Below are 25,677 nucleotides of genomic sequence, written 5' to 3'. Positions count from 1 at the left end.
TAGTTGGTGCTACTACAATAATAGTGGGTTCCTCTGGGTCCCGTCCTGATCAGACTTACCTATGTACTCTGAACGCAGGAAGTCACTTGCTCAGCACCGCTGCCATTCACAGAACGCCTTGTATTTTTTTTTTTTAAATTAATATAAGTCATTCTCTGATTGGAAGAGGTGCACAGCAGGGGTGGTGATGGCACAATCTCCACCTCATCTATTCAGAGAACACCTTGTATTCATTGAAAAAAAAAAATACAAGATGTTCTGTGAATGGCAGCAGTGCTGAGCAAGTGAATTTCTGCATTCAGAGTACAGAAGTGAAGTTGGCAAAAGTCAAGGAAGATCGCAGCTATCACTGTAGTTGTCAGCTGCCCCAGGAGCCCCCCAGGTATGAGATATACATATGTATACCAAGCTGGACCAATGGATCTATACAATACGGATCATACCTGGACCTCGGCTCCACTTTCTTCTCTCAACCACTCCATCCATAAACTGACAATAGGTTAGAAGTCCCGTAATAATCTTCCTGAACTGTCTTTAAGGCTACGTTCACATCCAAGCAAGTTACAGTCAATGCACAAAGGAAAAATGAGCCTTAAAAAAAAATGCCTCGTTTTGCGAGGGGGGGGGGGGCGCTAATAGAAAAAGTATGACAGTGCTGTTCATGTAGTGCGACTTAACACTCTCTGCCATCAAAGAAGCATCAAAGTCACGTGTTAGAGTTAGAGTTAAAGTGTTACTAAACCCCAGACCCCGCATTCACTATATCCGCTCTCCCCGGACCCTGCATTCACTATATCCGCTCTCCCCGGACCCTGAATTCACTATATCCGCTCTCCCCAGACCCTGCATTCACTATATCCGGTCTCCCAGGACCCTGCATTCACTATATCCACTCTCCACGGACCCTGCATTCACTATATCCGCTCTCCCCAGACCCCGCATTCACTATATCCGCTCTCCCAGGACTCTGCATTCACTAAATCCGCTCTCCCCAGACCCCACATTCACTATATCCGCTCTCCCAGGACTCTGCATTCACTATATCCGCTCTCCCCGGACCCTGCATTCACTATATCCGCTCTCCCCGGACCCTGCATTCACTATATCCGCTCTCCCAGGACCCTGCATTCACTATATCCGCTCTCCCCGGAACCCACATTCACTGTATCCGCTCTCCCCAGACCCCGCATTCACTATATCCGCTCTCCTCGGACCCAGCATTCACTATATCCGGTCTCCCCGGACCCTGCATTCACTATATCAGCTCTCCCCGGACCCCGCATTCACTATATCCGCTCTCCCGGACCCCGCATTCACTATATCCGCTCTCCCGGACCCCGCATTCACTATATCCGCTCCCCCCGGACCCTGCATTCACTATATCCGCTCCCCCCGGACCCTGCATTCACTATATCCGCTCTCCCCGGACCCAGCATTCACTATATCCGCTCTCCCCGGACCCTGCATTCACTATATCCGCTCTCCCAGGACCCAGCATTCACTATATTCGCTCTCCCCGGACCCTGCATTCACTATATCCGCTCTCCCAGGACCCCGCATTCACTATATCCACTCTCCCCGGACCCTGCATTCACTATATCCGGTCTCCCCGGACCCTGCATTCACTATATCCGCTCTCCCCAGACCCCACATTCACTATATCCGCTCTCCCAGGACTCTGCATTCACTATATCCGCTCTTCCAGGACCCAGCATTCACTATATCCGCTCTCCCCAGACCCCGCATTCACTATATCCACTCTCCCCGGACCCTGCATTCACTATATCCGGTCTCCCCGGACCCTGCATTCACTATATCCGCTCTCCCCAGACCCCACATTCACTATATCCGCTCTCCCAGGACTCTGCATTCACTATATCCGCTCTTCCAGGACCCAGCATTCACTATATCCGCTCTCCCCAGACCCCGCATTCACTATATCCGCTCTCCCCGGACCCAGCATTCACTATATCCGGTCTGCCTGGACCCTGCATTCACTATATCCGCTCTCCCCGGACCCAGCATTCACTATATCCGCTCTCCCCGGACCCTGCATTCACTATATCCGCTCTCCCCGGACCCTGCATTCACTATATCCGCTCTCCCCGGACCCCGCATTCACTATATCCGCTCTCCCCAGACCCTGCATTCACTATATCCGCTCTCCCCAGACCCTGCATTCACTATATCCACTCTCCCCGGACCCAGCATTCACTATATCCGGTCTCCCCGGACCCCGCATTCACTATATCTGGTCTCCCCGGACCCTGCATTCACAATATCCGCTCTCCCCGGACCCTGCATTCACTATATCCGCTCTCCCGGACCCTGCATTCACTATATCCGCTCTCCCCGGACCCGGCATTCACTATATCCGCTCCCCCCGGACCCTGCATTCACTATATCCGCTCTCCCCAGACTCTGCATTCACTATATCCGGGCTCCCCGGACCCCGCATTCACTACATCTGGTCTTCCGGGACCCTGCATTCACTATATCCGCTCTCCCCGAATCCTGCATTCACTATATCCGCTCTCCCCGGATCCTGCATTCACTATATCCGTTCTCCCCGGATCATAGTGCCGCGCACTCCCAGGGAGCACGCACAGGCTGGAAATGCGGGCACCATTTATGAACGGCAACCCGCTCCTGCACTGCTCCCGCCCGGCCGTTTATATACGTGGGCCAGACAGGAAGTGGTTAACAAAATAAAGCATGGAGAAAAAGATGGATGAGTGAGTTTGCTTTAAATATTAGAAATGGATTAAATAGGGTTTTCAGTTTCTGGTGCTCAGATGCCGTGTAGCTTTAACGTTCAAAATATAAAAAAAAAAAAATCTTCATGTTGCTGGGTTGTATCTCCTGTCTTTCTGTATAATGTTTCTAAAAATTCTTAATAAATATATTGAAATATAATTTAAAAAAAAATCATCATGTTGGTGGGTTGCATCTCCTGTCTTTCTGTATAATGTTTCTAAAAATTCTTAATAAATATATTGAAATATAGAAAAAAAAATCATCATGTTGGTGGGTTGCATCTCCTGTCTTTCTGTATAATGTTTCTAAAAATTCTTAATAAATATATTGAAGTCTAAAAAAAAAAATTGTCCTGTTGGTGGGTTGCATCTCCTGTCTTTCTGTATAATGTTTCTAAAAATTCTTAATAAATATATTGAAATATAGAAAAAAAAATCATCATGTTGCTGGGTTGCATCTCCTGTCTTGCTGTATAATGTTTCTAAAAATTCTTAATAAATATATTGAAATATAATAAAAAAAAAAATCATCATGTTGGTAGGTTCCATGTCCTGTCTTTCTGTATAATGTTTCTAAAAATTCTTAATAAATATATTGAAATATAAAAAAAAATTATCATGTTGGTGGGTTGCATCTCCTGTCTTTCTGTATAATGTTTCTAAAAATTCTTAATAAATATATTGAAATATAAAAAAAAAATCATCATGTTGGTGGGTTGCATCTCCTGTCTTTCTGTATAATGTTTCTAAAAATTCCTAATAAATATATTGAAATATAAAAAAAAAAAAACTCATCATGTTGGTGGGTTGCATCTCCTGTCTTTATAATGTTTCTAAAAATTCTTAATAAATATATTGAAATATAATAAAAAAAAAATCATCATGTTGGCGGGTTGCATCTCCTGTCTTTCTGTATAATGTTTCTAAAAATTCTTAATAAATATATTGAAATATAAAAAAAAAAAAAATCATCATGTTGGTGGGTTGCATCTCCTGTCTTTCTGTATAAAGTTTCTAAAAATTCTTAGTAAATACATTTGAATATTAAAAAAAAAAAATTGTCATGTTGGTGGGTTGCATCTCCTGTCTTTCTGTATAATGTTTCTAAAAATTCTTAATAAATATATTGAAGTCTAAAAAAAAAAATTGTCCTGTTGGTGGGTTGCATCTCCTGTCTTTCTGCATAATGTTTCTAAAAATTCTTAATAAATATATTGAAATATAAAAAAAAAAATCGTCATGTTGGTGGGTTGCATCTCCTGTCTTTCTGTATAAAGTTTCTAAAAATTCTTAATAAATATATTGAAATATAAAAAACAAAATCAATACACATGCTATAAATTCAGTGGACCTGTTGGACATAACCTTTTTGTTTACTGAAAAAAATTGGATCAATATCAAATAATACGCAGGAATGCCGCCAACATTAGACTTTTGTGACATTATTGGATGTTGTATAAAATCTCTAAGGCGAGTCTATTAAATACAGGGGTTTAATGAGCATTGATACTTCATGGGAGGCGCGATCGGTTATCGATATGGAGGACACCGAGTGTCTGGAAATGCTGATCCAGCTGATATTGAAAAAAACCGCATGAGGACAGCGGCTGATATCTTTTCGCACTGCTGGTGTTCAAGAGTTGGACAGAACAATAATGTCATAGAGGAACTGCAGCAACTTCGGGTGAATGCTCAGCGTGTTGGGATGGACAATCTTTAGATCTTTGCTTATTACTGATGATATTTTTTTCCATGTATGGGCACCGTGTGATCGTTATGGAGGTTCTCCACCTTACCTGCTGTGATAGGTGAACAGCGAGGCGTTCTTGGTTCCCCATGGCCCACAACGTACAGTATAATTCACAATCTTGCTGCTGATTATGGGCTTCCTCCATTTCACCCATGCAGAGGTAGAGCTGTTGGGTTCCACCTGGATATGGCTGGGTGGTAGTGGTGGGATCCGCTGGGATTTAAAATCTGCAGATCAAACAGATTATACAAGAAGCTGAAATGTAGATCAGAATCAACCGTACCCTCCCTATGGGTCTGATTATATCAGTATTTCTGTGCTCAAAGCGGTACATTTTTTTGCATGGAAATAGGTCGTTTTTTTCTTGTAGGACTGTAATATTTAGGAATAACTCACTGAAATCTGTCCGAACAAGAGTCTAGTAAACATCCCGGGGATGATAAAACTTGAAACACGAAATAATAAATTATAATATAATAAAGAATCATAAAAAATAATAATATAATAATAATAAATTTAATTCAATAATATAATCAAACGAAAAACACTGAAATGTGAAATAGAGCGCCAAGTTCGCACATCGCTGAGCAAAGTCGCAGAATCGTTTTCAGTGTCTGATGAGGAATTTCCCCCACGAATCATTATCACTCAATTCTGCAAGTGGTTCTGATTTACTATCGCTGTTCTCTAGCCGGTCTAAAACCGCTTTTGACCTAAAGGGACGCTTTTTGGACGCCATGGACGTTTCTCAGTTTCCAGGCAGAAAGAACAGTAAAAATGCAGGCAGGGCGCCGGACAAAGCACTCGGGACAAAATGTATGTGAAATGGTTTGATACAGGAATGTTATACTATGTGATTTTAGTGAATTTAGTGAATGTCACTTTTTGACATTTTTAAATTTCCCGCCAGTTCCGTCCCCGTACGTCCCGACGTCACAGGGAACGGAACCCGGAAGACAGATGGTGGCATCAGCTGGAGGACATTGCCGGGGACGTTGCAGGGGGGACATCACGGGAGCGCAGGACAAGGTAAGTGCAGAAGAGATCCCGGAGCAACGCTGCAGTGTATTCCCGAGTGTAGCTCGGGGGGGTTACCGCTTGTGGTGCTGAAACTTTACGCCGAGCTACACTCGGGAATACCGCCAGGGGGGTTAAAAAAAAATATCATCTTTTGCTTGCCCATGATTGGATGATGGAAGTCAGTAGAGCTTCACCCCCTTCACTAGGGTGTGGGGAAAATTCCCTCACAAAGTGAAAGCCTGTTTGACTTTAGTAAGAGGAAAATCGAACTGCGGCCAATGACAGCCCATAAAAGACACATTTCATATACAAAACGAATGCCAATTGGCTGCTGATGGTGACCGCTAGTTTTGCTTAAGATGTAATATAGCAAACCTACAGCTAATACCGCCCAGTGGGGTGCAAAGTGGGGTGCATAAGTTGTGGTCTGGACTGACTACTAGAGCTGTGGCCACTTGATCAGGGGCGGGCTGACCATTTGGAAACTCGGGCACTGCCCGAGGACCCGGGGTCAGTAGGGGGCCCCATGAGATGCTCCTGGTACCTTTTTCATAGGCTTTTTTGAGTTTGGGCAAGGACACAGGGGCCCCATAATCTCCTATTGCCTGGGGGCCCCATGAGTTGTCAGTCTGCCCCTGCACTTGATATTAATCTCTTTTATTTTGCATGGTGCTGCACAGGAATGGATAATGCAAGGATAAAAGTCTTTCCGGACACCAGGATAGACATTACGACACGCAACACTTCAGGCGGCTAAAAGCCGAGCGTGTTTCATGGTTCCGGTATAGGGCTGGCGGAGGCTGAATCTGCCCCTACACCCTCTCCAGCGCCATGTCCTTGAACAATTGTGCGACTAATTTGCCTCCCTTGAAGGAAAGAGGGATACCATGGGGTCTATAGGAATGGGATGGCGTGCAGGGTGAAGAAGAGGTTGTGAAGGTTGGAGGTGTTAGCTACAGGAGGTAACGTGGTCTGCCTAGGCCAGGGGTAGGCAACCTGCGGCTCTCTAGCTGTTGTGGAACTACATTTCCCATGAGGCATTGCAACATTACAAGACTGATAGTTACAACTATGACTTGCAGAGGCATGATGGAACTTGTAGTCTTGCAACAGCTGGAGAGCCGCAGGTTGCCTACCCCTGGCCTAGGCAGTTGTAGGTAATAGAGATTCCATCTATGAATCTCCGTGATTTGACTCCTGCAGCCCTTTCCCCAGTACCATTGAATATTATCATTTTGGAGGGGTGGGCTTAGGTACTTTTTTTTTAGCAGGTCCCAGCCAAGCACTTATGGGTTTCTCACCTAGGCACGTCCTTCCCCACTTTCTACCTGAAGACTCCTGGAATACTGACATCAAACATCTCAAGAGGCTTCGGGTTAATCTCCAACTGCAGTGGCCAATCTCAGCTGCACTGCACTGGCACTCATCATCAGGGGCCAGCTCAAGGAACCCAGGAAGGACAGCCGGCCTTCTGATGACATCAGAAGAGAAGATGGCAGCACATGACAGTACTGAGATGGAGCGGCAGCTGACACTAGACAATGCTGGATTCGTTGGACTGGTAAGTATGGTTTTGGAAGCAGAGCTCCACCCAAAAGGGGAAGTTCCGCTTTAAGCCTTTGTCCCTTGCTCCCCATTAAGGATTGGCACATTTGGGGAGAACTCATCATGGGGGGGGCCAGCTAAAGGAACCCAGGAAGGACAGCCGGCCTTCTGATGACATCAGAAGAGAAGATGGCAGCACATGACGGTACTGAGATGGAGTAGCAGTTGACACTAGACAATGCTGGATTCGTTGGACTGGTAAGTATGGCCCTTAAAGCAGAGCTCCACCCAAAAGGGGAAGTTCCGCTTTAAGCCTTTGTCCCCCGCTCCCCATTAAGGATTGGCACCTTTGGGGAGGAGCGGGGGGGGGGGTGAGCGGGTACCCGAATCTGACAGGAACCCGCTCCCACTTCGCCTGAGGCAGGGGTGGGCAACTGTTGGTGAATTACAAGTCCCATCATGCCTCTGCCTTTGGGAGTCATGCTTGTAGCTGTCAGTTTTGCAATGCCTCATGGGACTTGTAGTTCTACAACAGCTGGAGGGCCACAGTTGCCCACTCCTGGCCTAAGGCGATCTGAAGCAGATGTTGTCCTCCCTCCACGTAGTCTTGTGGGGCACGTGACAGGTCCCAGAAGACTACGGGGCCATTCACAAAGCGCAGCGCTTCTCGCGCATGCGCAGTGGGACCCGGCTGTGAAGCTGCAAGCTGTCACAGCCGGGTGCCCACACTGAAGATGCCACGGTGAGAACACCGCTGGACCGAGGGACAGGTAAATGTCTGTACAGTTTTTGTAGCTGCTGCCTTTTTTTTTTTTCAGGTGGAACTCCGCTTTAAGGAGAATTCAGGAGATGAAACAAATCGTCCTACATAAGTTGTACATGTTTATCTGTAGCTCTCTCTCCTCTACAGCCTCCTAAAAGACTCATTTTATAAAACATGTCTAAGCTCTAGCAGGTAGGGGGCAGGAGATCTGATATCACACACCGCAGAGCACAGAGAGGAGAGCTCAGTGTAACCTGAGACCTGAGTGGAGGGAATGGACACACCTCCCCCTCCACACAATCTCACAGGTAATCAAGCACAGCTGAGGTTGTCAATCACCCAGTGCTGGAGGTGGAGGGGCGCTGCCATACCCCATGATTCTGTGGTGTCAACATTGCCTGTCCTAAGTGACTTATGCAGATATAAAAGGGAAGGGAGAGCCAACAGAAATCACTACTTTGGATTGAGGCAGGTGCACACTATAGAAGGATATGCTTTGTTCACTTCAGATATTTACAACTACTTTAGGGTAAAACTGGCAAAAAAAAAGAAATGAAAGTGGTTGTAGGGGCTGAAGGTTTTTTTTACCTTCAAGCACTCTATATATGAAGGTAAAAAACCTTCTCTGTGCTGCTCCCCAGCCCCCACCCCAATACTTACCTGAGCCCAATCTCGATCCAGGGATGTGCACAAGAGCAAAGGCTCTATCGGGTCTCTCCTTCCTTATTGGCTGACACACAGCAGCGGGAGCCATTGGCCAGGAGAGCTGGTGGAGGACCACAGAAAAGGGAATTGAGACTGCTCTGCACAAAGCAGGTAAGTACACTGCTCAAAAAAATTAAAGAAACACTTTTTAATCAGAGTCTAGCATCAAGTCAATAAATCTCCTTGGATATTGATCTGGTCAGGTAAGTCGCAGAGGGGGTTGTTATTCAGTTTCAGCAGCTTTGGTGTTAATGAAATTAATAACAGGTGCACTAGATGGGCAACAATGAGAAGACCCCCAAAACAGGAATGGTTTTACAGGTGGAGGTCGCTGACATTTTTTCCCTACTCATCTTTTCTGTCTGTTTTTCACTAGTTGTGCATTTGGCTAGGGTCGGTGTCACTACTGGTAGCATGAGGCCATACCTGGACCCTACAGAGGTCGCACAGGCAGTCCAACTACTCCAGGATATCACATCAATACCTGCCATTGCCAGAAGGTTTGCTGTGTCTCCCAGCACAGTCTCAAGAGCATGGAGGAGATTCCAGGAGACAGGTAGTTACTCTAGGAGAGCTGGACAGGACCGTAGAAGGTCCTTAACCCATCAGCAGGACCGGTATCTGCTCCTTTGTGCAAGGAGGAACAGGATGAGCCCTGCCAGAGCCCTACAAAATGACCTCCAGCAGGACACTGGTGTGAATGTCTCTGACCAAACAATCAGAAACAGACTTCATGAGGGTGGCCTGAGAGCCCGACATCCTCTAGTGGGCCCTGTGTTCACTGCCCAGCACCATAGAGCACAATTGGCATTTGCCATTGAACACCAGAAATGGCAGGTCCACCACTGGCTCCCTGTGCTTTTCACAGATGAGAGCAGGTTCACCCTGAGCACATGTGACAGACGTGAAAGGGTCTGGAGAAGCCGTGGAGAACATTATGCTGCCTGTAACATGGTTCAGCATGACTGTTTTGGTGGTGGGTCAGTGATGGTCTGGGGAGGCATATCCATGGAGGGATGCACAGACCTCTACAGGCTAGACAATGGCACCCTGACTGCCATTAGGTATCGGGATGAAATCCTTGGACCCATTGTCAGAGCCTACACTGGTGCAGTGGGTCCTGGGTTCCTCCTGGTGCAGTGGGTCCTGGGTTCCTCCTGGTGCAGTGGGTCCTGGGTTCCTCCTGGTGCAGTGGGTCCTGGGTTCCTCCTGGTGCAGTGGGTCCTGGGTTCCTCCTGGTGCCCGACAATGCCCAGCCTCATGTGGTGAGAGTATGCAGGCAGTTCCTGGAGGATGAAGGAATTTATACCATTGAATGGCCCCCACGCACCTGACCTAAATCCAATAGAACCCCTCTGGGATGTCATTTTTCGATCCATCCAAAGCCGCCAGGTTGCACCTCAGACTGTCCAGGAGCTCAGTGATGCCCTGCTCCAGATCTGGGAGGAAATCCCCCAAGACACCATCCATCGTCTCATTAGGAGCCTTCCCCGACGTTGTCAGGACCATTCTGAGTTGCTGCATAGATATCCAGCATGAGATTTTTCCCCATTGGCATCCGAGATGTTTTCAAAGTGTTCCTTTAATTTATTTGAGCCGTGTATAACATGTTTGAAATTTTAAAAAAAACCTGAGCCTTTAATATCATTTTAAAAGGGGAAAGTGAAGTTCCCCTTTAAGTCTGGATAAGCGTTTACAAGAATCAAGCTCAGGGATCTTAGCTCGTATTTTTCTTATGGACTCAGGTTCCTCAAGCTACGCCATTGCTCCTGAGAAACTTGACCAATGATGACCAATGAGAAATATCATCCTGTCTGGGACTGTCTGCATCTGTCTTTTTTCCGCTTCACTTTTAACCACTTGCCTACCGGGCACTTATACCCCCTTCCTTACCAGGCCAATTTTCAGCTTTCAGCGCTGCCGCACTTTGATTGACAATTGCGCGGTCATGCAACATTTTACCCATATGAAATTTTGATAATTTTTTTCTCACAAATAGAGCTTTCTTTTGGTGGTATTTAATTGCCACTGGGCGCTTTACTTTTTGCGCTATAAATAAAAAAAGTGCAAAAAATGTGAAAAAAAAAATTTTTTTTCTTTGTTTCTATTATAAAATTTTTCAAACAGGTATTTTTTCTCCTTCACTGATGTGTGTTGATGAGGCAGCACTGATGGGCACTGATAGGCAGCACTGATGGGCACTGATAGGCAGCACTAAAGGGCACTGATAGGCAGTACTAATGAGGTGGCACGGATAGGCGGCACTGATAGACAGCACTAATGAGGTGTCACGGATAGGTGGCACTAATATGCAGCACTGATAGGCGGCACTGATAGGTGACACTGATGATGGGTACTGATAGACGGCACTGACTGGCATCACTGCTGGGCACTGACTGGCGGCACTGACTGGCACAACCCCTGGGCACTGACTGGTGGCACTGACTGGCTGCACTGGTGGGTGGCACTGGTGGGCAGCACTGGTGGGTGGGCACAGGTGGGTGGCACTTCTGGGCACAAGTAGGTGACACTTCTGGGCACAGGTGTGTGACACTGCAGAGTGGCACAGGTGGGGGCACTGCTGGGCACAGGTGGGTGCACTGCTGGGCACAGGTGGGTGATCTGGGCACAGGTGGGCGGAGCTAGTGGGCGCACTGCTGGGCACAGGTGGGCGGAACTTGCGGGTGGCACTGCTGGGCACCGATCATCAGGGCACTGATCATCAGTGCCCTGATGATCGGTGCCGATCCCCGCTCTGACAACTGCCGGTTCTCGGCAGTACTTTCCTCACGATCTGACAGCGTGAGGAAAGTGCAGCCGAGAACCGGCACTTGCATTTCCCTGTGATCAGCGTGTCATTGGACACCGCTGATCACGTGGTAAAAGGCCGCTGGGATCGGCCTTTTACCACATCATGTGATCAGCTGTGTCCGTAGGACACAGCGATCACGGAGATCGCCGGGTGCGTGCCCCCTGGGGTACGCGCAGGAGAGCGCGTTCTGGGGGGACGTCATATGGCTCGGAGTACCAGAGACCGTTCTTCTTTCAGACATGAGGACACAATATTGAATATATAGGATGGGCAGGTGGACACCTTACCTGGTGGGGCAGTTGGAATCTGTCTGGTTCTTCCCTCCCACATGACGGTCTGCATTTCTTGCTTCTTATAGTATGTCACCAGCCGGACTTGGTACAGCTGTCCAGGAACTGTAACGAGATGAAGAAGAGGAATAAGGCCACATTCACACCTGAGCGTTTTGTAGCACAAAACTCAAAGCCCCAAAACAGTCAGGGGGGAAAAAAATCTATATTACTTTATGGAGATGGTTCACATCACCACTCCATGTTGCTTGAAGCTCAAAAAAGTTTTGGTGCTACATTTGTAGCTCAAATTGGGCAGATTTGTGCGTTTTTGGCGCATATTTATTCCCATAGAAAAGAACAGAAATGTGCGAATGGTATGTTTTTGCACGCTTTCGCGGATTTTAAAACGCCGTTTGAGCGATTTTCTGCTCAAATGAAAAAATGTTACAAGAGAAAAGTACTAATATATGAATAAATAAATGTTGAATAAAATTAAAAATGTACATATAAATACAAAAAACATGATAAATAAATAATTAACCCCTAACCTTAAAAAAAAAAAAAGAAATAATAATAAAATAAACACCCAAACCCGAACAAAAAAATACAATAATAATAATAATAAATTATTATTGTTATTATTTTATTACCTTTTTAAAGGGGGGAATTAAGGTTATGGGTTAAATATTACTAATTTATTTATATATAGTATTTATGATTATTTTTATTTATTTGTGTATTTATTTTACATTTTTTATTATTATTATTATAAATGTATTTTTTTTGTTCGGGTTTAAGTGTTTATTTTTTTTTATTATTATTATTATTATTTTATTTAACATTCTTTTAAGGGTTAGGGGGTTAAGGTTAGGGGTTAATTATTATTTATTTATGATTATTTTTAGTATATAGTATTTAATTATGATTATTTTTATTTATGTGTATTTATTTTCCATTTATTTATTAAATTTGGCAGCACAGTGGCTAAATGGTTAGCATTTCCACCTGGCAGCACAGGTCAGGGCATTCTCCTCTCATGGGGTCTCCTTTCGGGGGAGTCCCACTTAGTACTCGGGGTGGCCTCCTGAAGAAAGTGGTCCACCCGGTTTCAGTCGGGTGGACCAAGTGAGTGCCTCAGTCCTCGTCAGGAGCCTTGCGCCTCAGGGGATTAGGGCTAGGGCCGTTTCTCTTCAGAGGAGGGCCAGACGTACACCCTGTGCACTTTTTTTGTGTCCTTCACTTTTTGCGTGATCACTTTTTTTTGCACTGGGTGCTAGTTTTATTAGTGTGCTCACTACACCAAGGGACTTCGAAAAGAAGAAAAAAAAATCTGTTCTAATCAGTGTCCAGTAGGGGCGCTCCGCCATCATTCTTGCCTTTTGGCAGGGATGGCTGGCTGTATAGCACCCCTGCTGGTATGATGAGGGCTCTGAAGGTTAGTACCAGCTGGAAGAGAAACCAAGGCACCCACAGGCTGTTGGGGCCCGGGAGTAATTTCTCTGGGAGAACTGGAGGGGCCCAGTTCCTCCTGATTTGATTTACCTTGTCTGGCCAGGGGCCGGGGAGGCAGAGAGTCCACGAAGCAGTGTCCCCTGAGAGTGGTCGCATGAGGGGTGCTCTTAATAGCACATGGGCGTGGAATTCCAAGTGTGAAAAGTACCCATGGTCACTGTTCTAGACACTTTTTCTGCACTGTGCCTTTTAGGGCAAGGCCTTTTGGCTAAGTCCAGGGGAATTTTTTTGCTACGGGCCTCAGGGCCTATCTAGTGCACAATTGCACGGCCACTTATCTATTTATTTATTTATTTTCTACCCACTGTTTTGTCACCTTCCACTTTTGTGTGTGTTTTTTTCTCACTGGGATGGAGGGTGTGGGTCCTTGGTCCTGCCTTGAAGTCTAGGGGGGAGGATAGGTGGCCATTAAGTTCTTTCCTCTCCTGTTCCTGGGGGGTCTCTTCTGGAGAGCTCCCTGACCCAGTACTTGGTGGGCGGCTTCGGCCAGCCACAAGGAAAGGGGTCCGCCAGGCCTTTTGGCTAGGTGGGCCTTGTGGAAACCTTTGTCCCTGTCAGGAGCCTTGCGCCCAGGGGGATCAGGGTAAAGGTCCTTCCCCTTCGGGGGGTGGACTAAAGTACACCCCTAAGTGTACTTTTTTGTCTTTGTGTTTTGCACTTGCATTTTTTTTTTTCACTTACGGGTTTTTGTTTACGGACTTTGGGTGCAATGCCCAGCTATAATACCTTGGTCCTGTGTCCCAGCAGCAAGGAAGCATGTTTTCTGATGGAAGCACCCAGGCAGGGACCCATTACAGGGACATTATAAATTCAAGTTCTGCAATAAAGCATCAGAAAAGCACACCCCTAGACTGACTACTGAGCCAAGTGAGGGACTGACTATTGCTTGTGCATCTACTGTGAAAGAACCACGGGACCTAAACAGCAAGCCCTTAAGGGGGTAAGTGCTACCATGACTTGACATGTACATTGCAGCCTGATGGATCCGGCCTATTAAGTCTGAACAGGACCCAGGCAGATCTTGACCACATTCCACCTCAGGTGGCCCTGGTTGACCACATTCCACCCCAGGTGGCCCTGGTTGACCACATTCCACCCCAGGTGGCCTTGGTTGACCACATTCTACCCCAGGTGGCCCTGGTTGACCACATTCCACCCCAGGTGGCCCTGGTTGACCACATTCCACCCCAGGTGGCCCTGGCTGACCACATTCCACCTCAGGTGGCCCTGGTTGACCACATTCTGCCCCAGGTGGCCCTGGTTTACCACATTCCACCCCAGGTGGCCCTGGTTGACCACATTCTACCCCAGGTGGCCCTGGTTGACTACATTCCACCCCAGGTGGCCCTGGTTGCCCACAGACTCAGACAAGGTAACTCACCGAGATCAGTTATCTCATATTGTTTCCTCTTCTTCTTCAGTTTAATTGGCCCGCGGTCCCAGTCATTCTTCCCTTGCCATGGACAGGATACAGCAGGATCTGGGGTAGGACACACCCGACGGTAATAAAGCCGGTAACCAGTGATCAGGAGGTCGGCACGGGGCAGCTGCCAGCTGACAAATAAGGAATCGGTGTGGGCGATGACTTTCAGTTGGACTTGTGCCTGCTCCACTGTACAGAAAAAAAAGAATGGATTTTTACATATTACAAAATATATGAAAAATATTTTTAAAAATATATATTTTTTAAATTTATTCTTCAGATTCTTTTGAACATATAAAAAAGTCATTTTAACTTATATTTTTACATATATTTGTAAATGCATTCCAAAGAAGTACATGGAATGTAATTTTAAAAACAAAACAGTATATTGAAAAATGTATTTTTAAAAATATTTTTCATATATTTTGTAATAAAAATGCATTTCATAATACAGTGCATATATATATTATTATTATTATACAGGATTTATATCGCGGCAACAGTTTGCTCAGCGCTTTACAATATAAAGGGAGACAATACAGCAACAATACAGTTCAATACAAGAGGGATAGGAGGGCCCTGATCCTGGGAGCTTACAATCTAAGATAGATATAAATAGATTTACATATATATATATATATATATATATATATATATTTATATTAGTGGTATTTCAAATATATGTCAATATATTTGGGAAGAATATTTTTAAAATCTATTTATAATATATTTTTCTTCCACGTGGGTAACTAGAATTGTTCCTATACACAAAGTATATATATATATTTTTATGGACTTTATAAATACCATAGACTCCAGTTATAAAAATGAAAATGATCTTTTATTACACAAACAATAGTTACAATATACTGAAAGACATATAAAAAAAATGCTTAAGCAAAGACTATCGTTGTGTATTGGAACAATTCTAATTTATTACTAATGTATTAAATTGAATTAATTTACTACATTTGTTCATTCATTTACACGTTTTTTTTAAATTAAATATTAATTTATTCAGGCCACTGGAATAAATTTTGCACATGCGTGCATTTATGCGCATACGTGCCTAAATTATACTTATAAGCTCCTCTCCGAATGGAGCTTTAGGGCATTTTTCTTTTTTTATTATTATTATTATTATTATTATACACGGTTTATATAGCGCCAACAGTTTGCTCAGCGCTTTACAATATAAAAGGAGACAGCGAATTACGGCGGTCCCATGACCCTAAAACCCCGCCCACCTCCATGCTTCTGAAACTCTTGAAGAGCTGGGAGGCACCGGTGCAAAGGGGTTAAGGGAACATCAGGGCTGGGAGGGATGGGGTTAAGCGGAAGAGGTCCAAGTCCTTAGTACACGAGAACTTTTCTGCGATACTACATGATTCTATGGGAGGAGATTTACTAAAACTGGCGCAGACAGAATCTGGTGCAGCTGTGCATGTTAACCAATCAGCTTCCAGGTTTTAGCCCCCATGCACATGGGACGTTTTGATAACGCTGGTAATATTAGCTGTGTAAAGTCGGGTTAAAAACGTGAGTTTTTCAGCTTTTCTTTAGCATTTTGCATTAGAGTTTTGCCGCGTTTAGCTGTGTTTTCCCACGTTTTCCATTTGCGTTTTTAGTGCCCAAAAAAAAAATTTTTTTTCATCCAAAAATTTCCAAAAACGCTGGTACGCGGCGGTTTACTGCATTTTAATGCGTTTTTCAAAAACTCCTCTACCAACCCACTAGTCTTGGGTTTTTACCAGCCGCGTGAGTTTTTCAGCTTTTTTTAGCGGTTCTGCATTAGTGTTTAGCTGTATTTTTTCACGTTTGCGTTTTTTTTTTACCCCAATTTTTTTTTCCGGTCAAAAAAAGAATAAAAACACCGGTTTGCCGCGATTTACCATGTTTTGCCGCGTTTTTCAGCGTTAGCCCTCATTGCACACTTGACGTTTTGACAACGCTGGTAACATTAGCTGTGTAAAGTCACGTTAAAAAAGGTGAGTTTTTCAGTTTTTTTTTTGTGTTTTTTGCATTAGCGTTTAGTGGCATTTTCCCGTGTTTTTTAGCGCTTTTTCTTACAAAAAAAAAATATTTTTTTTGGCAAAAAAAGTCCAAAAACGCCATTTTGCAGCGTTTTGCTGCGTTAGAGCGTTTTTACAGCTAGAAAACTCCTCTAGAAGTCCACTAGTTCTGGGTTTTTTTCCAGCCAAAAAACGTTGATTCCAGTCTGTGTGTGTATGGACACCGAGGATAACATGCTGGGGGGTTTACTGGCTGTAGAAAAAAAACACCAAAAGCCAAAAACAGCCGCTGTAAAAACATCCAGTGTGCGTGAGGACTTATTTTCAATGTTTAATTAACCACTTCCCGTCCGGCGCATGTTTATAAACGTCCTCCCTTGTGCGCGCTCCCTGTAAGCGCACAGCACCGCAATTCGGTGCCCGCTGTGTCCTCCGGAAACAGTAGAACACCGATCGTCGTACGGGACCTCTGTGCGAGGTCCCGATCATGTGATCACTGATTGGCCAATTAGTGATCACATGAAGAGTAGTAAGCAAGATGTCACTTCTGACATCATTGCTTACTACGTGTGAAATCTGTGAATGATCACAGAGGTCATATGGTACAGGGCTATTCACAACAGCCTTGTACCATGTGACAAGCTGTGACCAATCACAGCTCACACAGTATTTCTCAATGGCTGCAGGAATGCAGCCAGAGAGAAGGAGAAATTATTACTTTTACAGCCTTAATGGGTGAAAAAACAATCAAAGAGAAAAAAAAATCTTCATCACCCCCCACAAGTAGTACAGTGTCACTATGGTGACACTACTGCTAGGGTGACAGTATGTAAAAAATAATAATAATAATAATATAAAAAAATAAAATAAAATTGTAAAAAAAATTAGAAAAATTATGATTTCTGGTTATAAACTAATTTGTTGTTTTTTTTTTACTAAAAAGATAACTGAATACATTTGGGCCCAGATTTATGAAGAAAGATTATTTATTTGCAAAATGTTATAAGAAAAACACTTTTATTTCAAAATGTTTGGACTTTTTGATTTATATAGCAAAAAAAAAAAAAAATCCCAGCGGTGAATAAATACCACCAAAATAGAGTTTTATCTGTCTCAAAAACATGCTTAAAAAATTCCTATGGGTACAGTGTTGCATGACCGCGCAATGGTCATTCAAAGTGTGATAGCGCTGAAAGCTGAAAATTGGCCTGGACAGGAAGGGGGTGAAAGTGTCCGGACTGGAAGGGGGGAAAGTGTCCGGACTGGAAGGGGGGGAAAGTGTCCAGACTGGAAGGGGGGGAAAGTGTCCGAACTGGAAGGGGGGGAAAGTGTCCGAACTGGAAGGGGGGGAAAGTGTCCGGACTGGAAGGGGGGGAAAGTGTCCGGACTGGAAGGGGGGGAAAGTGTCCGGACTGGAAGGGATAAACAAGCTGAAGGTAGAAGCTGATTGGCTGCCATGCGCAGCTGCACCAGATCGTGAGTGCTCCAGTTTTAGTAAATCTCCTCCATGTGTAAAATGTTTTTCATGCATGGTGTGGATGCCATGGAAAACACAATAAATGTCTTGACCACACACTGCTCACCATATGTAGAGCTCTGGAGCTTGTGTTCAGCAAGACTTCACCACTCACGCACCACAGTGCCCCCAAAATATTAAAATGTAAAATGTAAAATTACCAAAATATTGCCCACCTCTTCAACTCCTGATACCATTGTCATCCCCCATCCTTCCAGCAGATGGCAGCATGCACCCAGCATTAGCTGCACAGACCCAGAAATCCATGAACCAGCACTCCGGGCTTCATACCCACCCACCCACGCATGCACAGTCTGCTCTACTTTACTCTTGCAAAAAAAAAAAAAAAAAAGGAGTTGTGAAAGCATGGACTGCACATGCACAGGTGGGGAGGGAGGCCAGGAGTGCTCATTCGTGGATTTCCAGGGCCACATGGGTGCATCCTGCCATCTGCAGGATGGACTGGGGAGAACAATGGTATCAGCAGCTTTACATTGTGGAAATATATTTTAAATATATTTTAAAAATACATTCTTAATATATTCTTCCCAAATATATTGACATATATTTAAAATACTACAATTTTGGCCATATTCATTATATTTCTAAAATATATTTCAACATATTTGTGAATATTTTATTAAAAATATATTCAGAATACATGCTGCAATATGTATCAAAGTGTAATTTGGAATGCATTTATAAGTATATTTAAAAAAAGCTACGTTTAAATGCATTGTTTTTAGATGTTTGAAAATATCTGGAAAATATATTTTGAAAAATATATTTTAAAAATACAATCTTAATATATTTTTCCCGTATATATTGATATATATTTCAAATATAAAAATGTTTCAATATATTTGTGAATAAATGATTAAAAATATATTCAGTACACGTACTGAAATATGTATAAAAGTGTAATTTGGAATGCATTTACAAGAATATTTAAAAATCTAAGTTTAAATGCATTTTTTTAGATGTTCAAAAATATCTGGAACATATATTTTGAAAAATATATTTAAATATATTTTAAAAATACATTCTTAATATATTCTTCCCAAATAATATTGACATATATTTCAAATACAAACATTTTGACCATATTCAGTATATTTCAAAAATATATTTCAATATATTTGTGAACACATGATTAAAATTATATTCAGAGCACGTGCTGCAATATGTATCAAAGTGTAATTTAGAATGCATTTACAAGTATATTTAAAAATCTAAGTTTAAATGCATTTTTTTTTTAGATGTTCAAAAATATCTGGAAAATATATTTTGAAAAATATATTTTAAAAATACATTCTTAATATATTGTTCCCCAATATATTGACATATATTTCAAATACAAAAATGTTGGCCATATTCAACATATTTCAAAAACATATTTCAATATATTTGTGAATATATTATTAAAAATAAATTCAGAACACAATATGTATCAAAGTGTAATTTGGAATGCATTTACAAGTATATTTAAAAATCTAAGTTTAAATGCATTTTTTTTTAAGTATTCAAAAATATCTGCAAAAAATATATTTTGAAAAATAAATTTTAAAATATATGCCATTTTTAAATATATGCCTTTGGAAAATATATTTTAATTTACACTTTTGGAATACATGTTAAAATATATTCGTGTAGACCAATATATTGTAAATATATGTCACATGTATAATTTTCTTTTTTCTAAATATATTGAAAATATATTTCTCTTCCATATGGGAAGTGCGCACGCTACATTCAATGTTGCGTTTCTCAAGAGGCAGGGGATTAGTTTGCTCGTTAAATGATGTTGCTTTTCTCTTTTCAGGCAGTGGATGGAGGGGTTCCTATTTTTCACCTTTACACACATTTATCTACGATCCGGCACAGTGGCTAAATGGTTAGCACTTCCGCCTGGCAGTATTCGGGTCATTGGTTTAAATCCCAACCACGGCACCACCTGCCTGAAGTTTGCATGTTCTCCCTGTGCCTGTGTGGGTTTCCTCCGGGTACTCCGGTTTTCTCCCACACTCCAAAGACATGCTGTTAGGTTCATTGGATCCTGTCTAAATTGTCCCTAGTATGTGTATGTATGAATGTGAGTTAGGACCTTAGATTGTACGCTCCTTGAGGGTTAGGGACTGATGTGAATGTACAATATATATGTAAAGCGTACATTGATGGCGCAATAGAAGTACCTGAAATAAATAAATGCTCCACAGCGCCCCCACTGTATTAAAATGCTGTGAACAAATGGTGCTAGACAATCCCCAATCCATCCTGCAGATGGCAGGACGCACCCGAAGCTGGAAATCCATGAATGAGCACTACCTGCCTCCTTCCCCTCCTACGCATCATGTACAGTCCTTGTTCGCTCTAACTTTGCTCTCTGCATTCGGACAGGCGGTGAGTTGGCAATGTATCGCCTCCCTACTGCCTGCTTTAACCCTTTGAAACCCACACTACTAGCAAGCCACATGCAAGGCAAGGGGTGGGCGGGAGGGATGGCTGCCCTGGGCTCAATGGTTTACTGTAGGGATTGGGGGGCCCTGCTACTAATTCAAGGCTGATGGTTTGGCGTCTGTGCCCCGGGCGCCGGATGATCTTGTCCCGGCACTGATTGCACGTGGGTGTGGGGAGCTTGCAGAGCAGCCCCTTTCACTCGATTGGATCGCATTCGCTAAACGCGACAGCAACAGGGGATATAATGCATGCCGTGGCCACAATGCAACGTGGATGAGGCATGTCAAACAAAGGGTGGCGCCACCGAAGCGACGTCACCCTTTTCCTTCCAGGTGTGCAGGAAATGCTGGGTGCCACCTAAGACATCCACACCGAAGGTCGCAGCCAGCACTCCGGATCGCAGCGCATGAATTTTCTATGGCAAGCGCTTTTTAATCCTCTATCTTGTGAGTTGCCATTTTAATATGTGAATAAATGTTCTCAACTTGCTGCACTTAGATGGCGCCTCCTCTGTCTCCTCACTGGGTGGGTAAACACCCGGCTGCTGTCTCGGCAGATAAAACGGGGGTAACAATTGAGGGGATAGGATGAGAAGGTTCATTTGTGGATTTCCAAGGCTGGGAATCCGGCGCTGGGTGCATTCTGCCATCTACAGGATATCCAAATTTCACTGAGCTGGAAGCAAAGGACTCCCTCAGGGGTGCAAATTAAACTGCCCGTATCATTGAAGTTACAGAGATGACAATTCTGACCGGTGACATGTCCATCCCCAGAAAGTGTGAAGACCCCCGAAATATCACAAACCTTGTGACTGGTTGACTCTTTCTGGAGTGCGCTGCAGCGCCCAGCTAGAGGGCGCCCCGTATCCTGCCGAGGTGCTGGCTGAAATCCGCACTTTATATACCGTACCGGGCTGCAGGGAAGAGAGCGTAACCCCGGTCTCATTTCCTCCAACTTCTACCATGGAGACCACACCTGAGGGTGACAAGGAAAGGAATGTCACAAAGCGGGAAGAAATGTGGAATAGTCTAAAAGCCCTAGAGAAAAACTTGTCAATGTATTTGTAAAGTGTTTGTATAGATGTTAGTCCATCGGTGTTTAAACTATAATATAATGCATTAAAGTGTTACTAAACCACGGACCCTGCATTCACTATATCCGCTCTCCCCGGACCCTGCATTCACTATATCCGCTCTCCCCGGACCCTGCATTCACTATATCCGCTCTCCCCGGACCCTGCATTCACTATATCCGCTCTCCCCGGACCCTGCATTCACTATATCCGGTCTCCCCGGACCCCGCATTCACTATATCCGCTCTCCCCGGACCCCGCATTCACTATATCCCCTCTCCCCGGACCCTGCATTCACTATATCCGCTCTCCCCGGACCCTGCATTCACTATATCTGCTCTCCTCGGACCCGGCATTCACTATATCCGCTCTCCCCGGACCCTGCATTCACTATATCCGCTCTACCCGGACCCCGCATTCACTATATCTGCTCTCCCCGGACCCCGCATTCACTATATCCGCTCTCCCCGGACCCTGCATTCACTATATCTGCTCTCCCCGGACCCCGCATTCACTATATCCACTCTCCCCAGACCCTGCATTCACTATATCCGCTCTCCCCGGACCCTGCATTCACTATATCCGCTCTCCCTGGACCCTGCATTCACTATATCTGCTCTCCCCGGACCCCGCATTCACTATATCTGCTCTCCCCGGACCCCACATTCATTGTATCTGCTCTCCCCGTACACTGCATTCACTATATCCGCTCTCCCCGGACCCCACATTCACTATATCTGCTCTCCCCGGACCCTAAATTCACTATATCCGCTTTCCCTGGACCCTGTATTCACTATATCCGGTCTCCCCGGACCCTGTATTTACTATATCTGCTCTCCCTGGACCCTGCATTCACTATATCTGGTCTCCCCGGACCCTGCATTTACTATATCTGCTCTCCCTGGACCCTGCATTCACTATATCTGGTCTCCCTGGACCCTGCATTTACTATATCAGCTCACCCCAGACCCTGAATTCACTATATCCGCTCTCCCCGGACCCTGCATTCACTGTATCCGCTCTCCCCGGACCTGGCATTCACTATATCTGGTCTACCCGGACCCTGCATTCACTATATCTGCTCTCCCCGGACCCTGCATTCACTGTATCCGCTCTCCCCGGACCCTGCACTCACTATATCCGGTCTCCCCGGACCCCGCATTCACTATATCTGCTCTCCCCGGACCCTGCATTCACTATATCTGCTCTCCCCGGACCCTGCACTCACTATATCCGCTCTCCCCGGACCCTGCATTCATTATATCCGGTCTCCATGGACCCTGCATTCCCTATATCTGGTCTCCCCGGACCCCGCATTCACTATATCTGATCTCCCCGGACCCTGCATTCACTATATCTGGTCTCCCCGGACCCTGCACTCACTATATCTGGTCTCCCCGGACCCCGCATTCACTATATCTGATCTCCCCGGACCCTGCATTCACTATATCTGGTCTCCCCGGACCCTGCATTCACTATATCTGGTCTCCCCGGACCCTGCATTCACTATATCCCGTCTCCCCGGACCCTGCATTCACTATATCCGCTCTCCCTGGACTCTGCATTCACTATATCTGGTCTCCCACAGTACACAGAACATTAAAATGCAATTATTTTAGTAAATATAAACTGCTAAATACCTTTCTCATCAGCAGTATATAGCAGTCTTGTGACTTCTATCAGTGTCCAGCTGAGCACTGGTTAAAGCTTGTAGGAGTTTACTTTCTGCTCTAGGAGGATGCAGAACACCTGACCTCTGTCTAGACAGCGCTGATTGGCCCTGTGCTAATCACATGTACTCTCCCAAAAAAATCCTCTCTAGCAATACACACCAAACTGAGTGACTCCACACAAAATGTCTTATCAGGAGATGAGAGGTGGACTCTGGAAGAAGGGGATGATCAGAGAAGTCAGGATCAATCAGGCTTTTTGCACAATGCGGAGGATTAACCCCTTAGGTCCCACAATGAGAATAACAAGCATGCTTTACTGCATCTACAGACTGATTGTACTGTTGTGGGTTTAGCAACACTTTAAGCACAGCAGTGCGATGAGCCATGCTAACAGCACTCCATTGTTTTTTGTTTGTTTTTTTTGTTTTTATTGAACAAATTCATGTGTGTCAAAATCCGAGTTTTAAAGTAAACCTATCAATAGAGAAATCTGGTGTTTTTAGTCATTGGCCACTTTTAAATTATGGAAGTTGCTTGGCCACTATGCCAACCATCCAAATGGCTTCTGTACTTTCTGAGTCCAATAAACAGAAAGAGACTCCAAAGTCAGAAGTTCTTGGGGTTGATTTACCGAATCAAATAGACTGGTCACTTTCTAAAGCAGGTCATAGATGGATCGAATCTTGAGGAACCAGCCGAGATTTGATCCATCTGTAGTGCCCCTCTAGGTAGTCAAGGGGAGCTAGTTAGTTTTTTCAGAGAGGAAGAGTAGCAGCCTGGGCATGAATCAGCCTGTGTGTGAGTCAGCCAAGTCACCTTAGGTCAGGGCTGAGGGCTCTACAGATCAGATCCTCTCCCTGCCCTAGAGACTTCAGAAGTTTCTAGAAGGCCGTGGGTGGAGTGAGGAAGGGCTGATCTGCATACTTAAGGGATCCTGACCAATCCCCAGGCAGCTGGCTTGGCATGGGGTCAGGACAGCCCTTAAGTTTGACTGAGTCTGCTCAGCAACAGGAGAGTTCAGGTGGAAGATGAAGTGAGAGGCTGGGATGCAGGAGTCTGGGAGGGGGCCCATTTGGAAGGAGCCTGCCTCCAGGTTGGACTTGGAGAGGAGGATCGTTGAACCTCACCAGTCCCCAGAGGGAGGACCACCTATAGATTCAGGGAAGGAGCCAGCCCAGCAGAAGGCCTGAAGGCAGCCACCAACCCAACAAGAATGCAGGCCAGTGAGTAATACCACACCCCCTGGGCCAGATAAGGCGAGATGGCATTCTGGTGGGAAACCTGACTAGCCCCATCTGTGCATTTAAAGCGACAAATTCTGGGGCCCCTTGCCCAAGGATTCCCCCCTCTCCTTCCTGGAAGAACAGAATAGTTCCATGGGAAGGATTCCCCCAATAAACACTGACTGTGTTGATGGGGGGAATCGAAGGATTTTGTTTCCTGAACCCCTAGTTGAAAGAAAGAAAATGACATCATCTATGGCTTGCATAAGGGAAGTTACATGTAAAGGAATTTTCTACGGACCTTAGTAAAAGGGATGAAAGTTCAATTTGGAAAGAACACCCAATCACATGCAAGGAAAATTTGAAAAATTGCATTTTTGCTTGCACGTGATTGGATGATAGAAGTCATCAGACCTCCTCCTCGTTCACTAAACTCTGGGGCTAATTCCCTTGCAAAGTGAACAGTCTATTTGCCTTTAATAAATAAACCCCACTGTCTGCATACCCACATTGGGTCTACGTCCTAAAGTTAAACCCAACACTAAAAATTTTATATATTCCCACATGGAAGAAAAATATATTTGAAATGCTACAATTTTGGACTTCAATGAGAAATTGCACCCTGTAGACTTTAAAGCGGATTTTCAGCTGAAAAAAATAAATAAAAGAACACAGCTAGAAAAACTGTAGCTGCTGACATTTAAAATACAGCCACTTACCTGTCCCTCGGTCCAGCGGTGTCACCACCGCTGGTTTCACCGACCCTCTTCAATTTTTTTTTGAGCAGTGTATATATATATATATATATATATACAGTATATATACACAGTTGTGTTCAAAATAATAGCAGTGTGTTTAAAAAAGTGAATAAAGCTGAAAATCCTTCTAATAGCTTTTATTTCCATCCACACAAATGCATTGGGAACACGACACATTCTATTCCAAATCAAAACAGGAAGAAAAATACATCAAATTTGTGTTGTTCCTCTAAAAAAATTTAAGAAAAGTGAATATTAGACGGTTCCAAAAAATCGCAGTGTTTGTATTCTTCTTTACAAACTCAAACATTCACTATACAGTGGGGCAAAAAAGTATTTAGTCACCACCAATTGTGCAAGTTCTCCCACTTACAAAGATGAGAGAGGCCTGTAATTGGCATCATAGGG

The 25,677-nt window shown here is 44.4% G+C and overlaps 1 protein-coding gene across 1 annotated transcript in view; it reads right to left on the bottom strand.

Moving 5' to 3' along the window:
• IGDCC4 (immunoglobulin superfamily DCC subclass member 4) overlaps nt 1-25,677 on the bottom strand; it is a gene marked incomplete at its 5' end in the record, with an annotated part of 116,182 nt that overhangs the window by 53,748 nt on the left and 36,757 nt on the right. The window contains 4 exons of the mRNA XM_089660193.1: nt 4,553-4,733; nt 11,639-11,746; nt 14,517-14,747; nt 21,348-21,518. Of these exons, the coding sequence (XP_089516319.1) occupies nt 4,553-4,733; nt 11,639-11,746; nt 14,517-14,747; nt 21,348-21,518 (691 nt within the window). The remainder of the gene's footprint in view (nt 1-4,552; nt 4,734-11,638; nt 11,747-14,516; nt 14,748-21,347; nt 21,519-25,677) is intronic.

This window comes from Staurois parvus, unplaced genomic scaffold (genome assembly GCF_062004578.1).
Source record: "Staurois parvus isolate SC_StPar_1 unplaced genomic scaffold, SC_StPar_1.0 ptg001210l, whole genome shotgun sequence".
Classification (NCBI taxonomy): domain Eukaryota; kingdom Metazoa; phylum Chordata; class Amphibia; order Anura; family Ranidae; genus Staurois; species Staurois parvus.
Note: the sequence above shows the minus strand (reverse complement) of the source record. Positions and strands in the feature narration are given on the sequence as shown.